At 34.1% G+C, this 6,080-nt stretch overlaps 1 protein-coding gene across 1 annotated transcript; it reads left to right on the forward strand.

Moving 5' to 3' along the window:
* Positions 1–1,816: 1,816 nt before the first annotated feature.
* LOC131634724 (uncharacterized) lies at positions 1,817–4,870 on the forward strand. The gene is made up of 2 exons (XM_058905351.1): positions 1,817–2,843; positions 4,356–4,870. Exons 1-2 carry the CDS (start codon positions 1,817–1,819, stop codon positions 4,868–4,870), a joined length of 1,542 nt encoding a protein of 513 aa, XP_058761334.1.
* The last annotated feature ends 1,210 nt before the right edge of the window (positions 4,871–6,080 follow it).

The following is a 6,080-nucleotide window of genomic DNA, read 5'->3' on the forward strand; positions in this document are numbered from 1 at the left end:
GAAGCTGTCCAATGGAAGCAGAAGTCAGAAGCTATGAATTCTCTGAAGACAGAAGCTTATGTGATCGTCTCTACCAAAATAATCAGGGAAGTCTTTTATTAAAGTTCTTCGAGTATTTATTTCAGGGGGAGATTATTTATCTCAGGGGGAGATTGTTAATCTCAGGGGGAGACATATTCACATGCTTATGCTATAGCTGTGTAATTTGTCTTTTGCCGACTGCTCTTTATGATCGCAAATTCATATCATTTATATATGTTTTTGTCATCATCAAAAAGGGGGAGATTGTTAGAACAAGATTTGTTCTGATCAATTATCTTAGTTTTGATGATAACAATAATATGAATTTTGCTTAAGATAATATGGTACTCTAATCCATTGCAATTTCCTTTTCAGGAAATATATAAAGAGTATGCATAATTCAGCGCTCAGAAGCTTTGTCTCAAAGGGTTCAGCATGCAACATCAGAACATGGTCTGGCAAGACATCAGAAGATGGTCGAAGCAGAATCAGAACATGGGTCTATGGAAGCATCAGAAGAACATGAGATCAGAAGCACTGAAGTTCTGATGGTATCACGCTCAGAAGCACTTCAAGGTCAGAAGATCAGAAGATGCTTTGCACCAAGCTGTTTGACTCTGATGATATTCAAACGTTGTATTCACAAACATCAGATCAGAAGGAAGTACAAGTGGCAGGCTACGCTGACTGACAAAAGGAACGTTAGAAGCTATTAAAGGCAACGTCAGTAGACACAGCGTGAACAAGGCTCGAGGTAGTTGACAAAAGCGTATAACATTAAATGCGATGCTGTACGGAACACACAAAGCATTAAATGCACTCAACGGTCATCTTCTCCAACGCCTATAAATATGAAGTTCTGATGAGAAGCAAGGTTAACGAAAAAACACAATTTCTGTGAATATTAACTTGCTGAAACACTGTTCTATTCAAAGCTCAGAATCTTCATCTTCATCAAAGCTCACTACATTGCTGTTGTAATATATTAGTGAGATTAAGCTTAAACGTTAAGAGAAATATCACAGTTTGTGATTATAGCTTTTAAGAAGCAATTGTAATACTCTTAGAATTGATTACATTAAGTTGTAAGTAACTAGAGTGATCGTATGGATCAGAATACTCTAGGAAGTCTTAGAGGTTATCTAAGCAGGTTGTAACTAGAGTGATCGTGTGGATCAGAATACTCTAGAAAGTCTTAGAGGGTATCTAAGCAGTTGTTCCTGGAGTGATCAGTGTGTGATCAGAAGACTCTGGAAGACTTAGTTGCTGACTAAGTGGAGAACCATTATAATCCGTGCGATTAGTGGATTAAATCCTCAGTTGAGGTAAATCATCTCTGCGGGGGTGGACTGGAGTAGTTTAGTTAACAACGAACCAGGATAAAAATAACTGTGCAATTTATTTTTATCGGTCAAGTTTTTAAAGCTACACTTATTCAAACCCCCCCTTTCTAAGTGTTTTTCTATCCTTCAACTACTACTACTGGAAAGGTAAAATGAGACTCTTTCTCTTATGTCAAGATATAAATATGTGGTCCATCATTGAAACATGAAACTTCACTCCAATGACTGCTCCAACTGACGCTGCTCCTGCTGCCCCTAAACCTCAAGCGTCATGGACTCCTGAAGAGAAAAACCAGGTACTCTTAAACTCAAAAGCTTAATTTATTTTATCATGTGCTCTTAGCAGAGAAGAATACGATAGAATTGAAGAATGTAACACTGCCAAAGAGATCTGGGACAAACTCAAAATTCACCATGAAGGAACAAGTCATGTTAAAGAAGAAAGAATAGATATGGGAGTTAGAAAATTTGAAACATTTGAAATGAAAGAAGATGAAACCATAGACGAAATGTTCTCCAGGTTTACAATTATTATTAATGAATTAAGATCTCTTGGAAAAACTTACTCCCCTCATGAGAGAATAAGAAAATTACTTAGATGTCTTCCTAAAGTATGGAGACCAATGGTTACTGCTATAACTCAAGCTAAAGATCTGACAAATCTACCAGTTGAGGAACTTGTTGGTTCTCTTCGTGCTCATGAATGTATCATTCTAGAAGATAAACCACAAAAGAAAGTAAAATCAATTGCACTCAAGGCTGTTCAAAACTCAAAAGAAACTCAACCAAAAATTAAGGAGTCAAATGAATCACTTTCTGAAGATGAGGATGATTTAGCACTCATATCTAAACGCATTCAGCAAATGGTATTTCAAAGAGGACAAAACAAACAACCATTTCGAAGGGATACTTTAAAGGCTGAGATAGATAAAAGAAAAATCACATGCTTTGGATGTAACAAAGTTGGACACTTCAAAACTAAATGTCCTCAACAAAAAAGGTTCATCAAAGGAACACCATTCAAGAAGAAGTCAATGATGGCTTCATGGGATGACTCTGAAAATTCAAACTCAGACACTGACGAAGAAGAAGCAAATCTGTGCCTTATGACTACCTCTGAATCTGAAGTAAGTCCTCTTATATCCTGTAGTACTTGTCATGAAATGAATTTTATGTTTGACAATCTGCTAGAGGATTCAAACCTCTTAACTCAAAAATGTCTTTTCCAAAAAGAACAAATTTCAAACTTAATCAAAGAAAAGGAAGATTTAAAAAAAACCATTGATAAACAATCTATCACAATAACTAATTTATATAATGCTCACTCTTCTCTCTCCTCTAAACAAAAAGTACTACTTGAAAAATCAAATCTTCCAAAAATAGAAACTTTAGAAAACAAGATAGAAAATCTAACTCAGGATATCACAAAATTTGTTAGGTCTACTGAAACTTTTCAAAACATAATGGGATCACAATCAGGTATTTTTGATAAAGCAGGAATAGGGTTCAAATCCTCAAAAAACAAAAAAAATATATGAAACGTTTTTTACACCTCATATAAAAAAATTAGACTCAGGAAACACCACTCTAATACAAATAAAAAAATGTTGCTACTGTAAAAAAACAAATCACGAGGAGTCAAAATGTTATTTTAAAAAACCATTTAAACAAAACTATGTTAAAAAACAAAACAATATAATTCCTACATGGAAAGAGAAATCTCTATCCAAACCCATAAAATTTGTACCAGCTTCCAATCCCATACATGTTGTTCTTCCTAAAGAAAATTCTAACCCTAAAGGACCCACTCAAATCTGGGTACCTAAGAAAATGCTAACATCTTCTACAGGAATGTCTTCTCTCAATAAAGAAAAAAGTTTGGTACCTAGACAGCGGTTGCTCTCGTCATATGACTAGAGATAACGACTGCTTCATATCTCTAGAAAATAAGGATGGAGGATCAGTCACATTTGGCAACAATGAAAAAGCCAAAATAAAAGGTATTGGAACCATTGGTAAGAATGGTTCTGCTTTAATTAAAGATGTTCAGTTTGTAGATGGATTAAAACATAATTTGTTAAGTATAAGTCAGCTATGTGATAATGGTTATGAAGTTATTTTTAAACAAAATACTTGCATTGTGAAACATCCTCTTACAAATGAAACTCTCTTTTGTGGAACCAGACACAAAAATCTATATACTCTTTTCTTGAATGAAATTTCATCTGAAACCTGTTTTGCATCTCATGAAAATGAAAAATGGATTTGGCACAAATGTTGTGGCCACACCAACATGAGAACTATCTCAAACTTGATAAAATTTGAACTAGTAAGAGGCATTCCTAAAATAAAATTTAATAAAGATGCTGTGTGTGAAGCTTGCATCAAAGGAAAACCTGCAAAAAGTAGCTTCAAATCAAAAAACATTGTGTCTTCAAATAAACCTTTGGAACTCATTCACGTAGACTTGTTTGGCCCTGTCAAAACTTCAAGTCTTAGTGGAAAAAGATACGGGTTCGTAATTGTAGATGATTACTCTAGATTCACTTGGGTTCTATTTCTAAAACACAAAGATGACTCTTTTGAGGCGTTCAAAAACTTCTGCACAAAATTTCAAAATGAAAAAAGTTCTAAAATCATATCTGTGAGAAGTGATCACGGAGGAGAATTTGAAAACTCTATTTTTAAGCAATTCTTTGAGGAAAATGGAATCTCTCACAATTTTTCTTGTCCTAGGACACCTCAACAAAATGGTGTGGCAGAAAGAAAAAATAGAAGTCTTCAAGAAATGGCTAGAACTATGATAAATGAATCAAATGTAGAAAAATATTTTTTGGGCTGAGGCAGTTAATACATCTTGTTACATTATAAACAGAGTTACCATCAGAAAAATTTTGAACAAAACTCCCTATGAGTTATGGAAAAATAGAACTCCTAATATTTCATATTTTCGTGTGTTTGGATGTTATTGTTTCACCTTAAACAACAAAGATAATCTAGGAAAGTTTGATTCTAAATCTGACAAAGGGATATTTATTGGATACTCTCAAACTTCAAAAGGATATAGAATTTACAATCTCAAAAATCAATGTGTGGAAGAAAGCATGCATGTTATATTTAAAGAAACTAATGAACCTTCAAACATTGAAAGTCTTGATGATGAATTAGATGAACAAGAGGAAATTCTCGACAAAGAAATTCACGTAGACTCTATGGAAGTATCACTTCCAACTCCTCCAAAAAGTTGGAAAACTGTACCACATCATCCTCATGATGTAATTATTGGTGAAACCCCTGATCAAGTATGTACAAGACAATTCTTCAAAGACAAAAACAATAACCTAGCAATGATATCTCAAATTGAACCCAAGCATATAAATGATGCAATCCAAGATGATTCATGGATTCAAGCCATGACTGAGGAGCTTTCACAATTTGAAAAGAATCAGTTGGACTTTGTGCTAGATTCCAAACAGATCCCAAGGAATCTCATCTTACTGCTGTAAAGCGCATTCTCAGATATCTTATAGGTACAACTAACATTGGTCTTTGGTACAAAAGAAGTTCAGAATTTGACTTAAAAGCCTATTGTGATGCTGACTATGCTGGAGACAAAGTAGAAAGAAAAAGTAATAGTGGTGCATGTCAAATCCTAGGAGATGCTCTTACAACTTGGTCTTGTAAAAAGCAAAGTACTACTGCACTCTCAACAACTGAAGCTGAATATGTGTCAGCAGCTAACTGTTGCTCACAAATCATTTGGATAAAAAATCAATTGGAAGACTACTCTCTAAACTACTCCAAGGTACCAATTTATTGTGATAATACTAGTGCTATAAATTTATCAAAAAACCCTATACAACATTCCAGGTCTAAGCACATTGAAATAAAACATCATTTCATCAGAGGCCATGTTCAAAAGGAAGAGGTAGAATTAATTTTTGTACAAACTCAAAATCAACTAGCTGATATCTTTACCAAACCATTGATAGAAGAGAGATTCAATTTTTTAAAACAAAAGTTAAAAATCATTACTTGTCCTATTGAATCCTCAAAATAAAATAAAAAATCAATATCTTCAAAAATCCTTGTTAAACCTCGTTTTTATATATAAAAAAAGGGGGGGGGGACAAAAGGAAAAGTAAATTTTTGTCTGAAGCGACACATAGACAAAAGTGTTCATTTTTTTTATTAAAAATTTTCCCTTTTAACATCACATTTATGTCTAATCATTTAAGAAAAAAGGTGAAAAAGGTATATCTTTGCATTTATTGAAAAAATCTTATTTCCTTTTTTGATACCTTCCAAGCATGCTATCTTCACATACTTCACGATCTCCCGTCCCTTTTTTGCACAGTTTTCAAAAAATCAAATAGTAACCATGCATCATTACTTGTACTCTTCATCTTCCCCCACGCCTACACTCCACTCTTTATCATCCACCCAAATTTCTCATTCATCTCATCAAGCTTTTCGTATCCCAACCATTATCTTCTTCAATATTTCTGCAAACTCCAAAACCATGTCTTCTTCAAACATCAACCCTAAACCAGATATCAACCCTAAACCACAACCAACTATGTCTTCATCTGAAACCAACCAAGACATCCTAAACGAGAAACCAATCTCCTTCATCCTTCCAGAAAATCCCAAATCACCTGCAAAATCTGCTAAGACATCTAGAATCCGCAAGTCTTCTCGTCTTCAAAAAACCAA

This window comes from Vicia villosa, unplaced genomic scaffold (assembly GCF_029867415.1).
Source record: "Vicia villosa cultivar HV-30 ecotype Madison, WI unplaced genomic scaffold, Vvil1.0 ctg.001340F_1_1, whole genome shotgun sequence".
Lineage (NCBI taxonomy): Eukaryota > Viridiplantae > Streptophyta > Magnoliopsida > Fabales > Fabaceae > Vicia > Vicia villosa.

Bases quoted from the DNA above. Each gene is read 5' to 3' on its own strand.
- LOC131634724 (XM_058905351.1), top strand. From the start codon at position 1,817: ATGGGAGTTAGAAAATTTGAAACATTTGAAATGAAAGAAGATGAAACC. The intron at 2,844-4,355 runs GTATTTTTGATA...TAAACAACAAAG, and splicing joins CATAATGGGATCACAATCAG to ATAATCTAGGAAAGTTTGAT.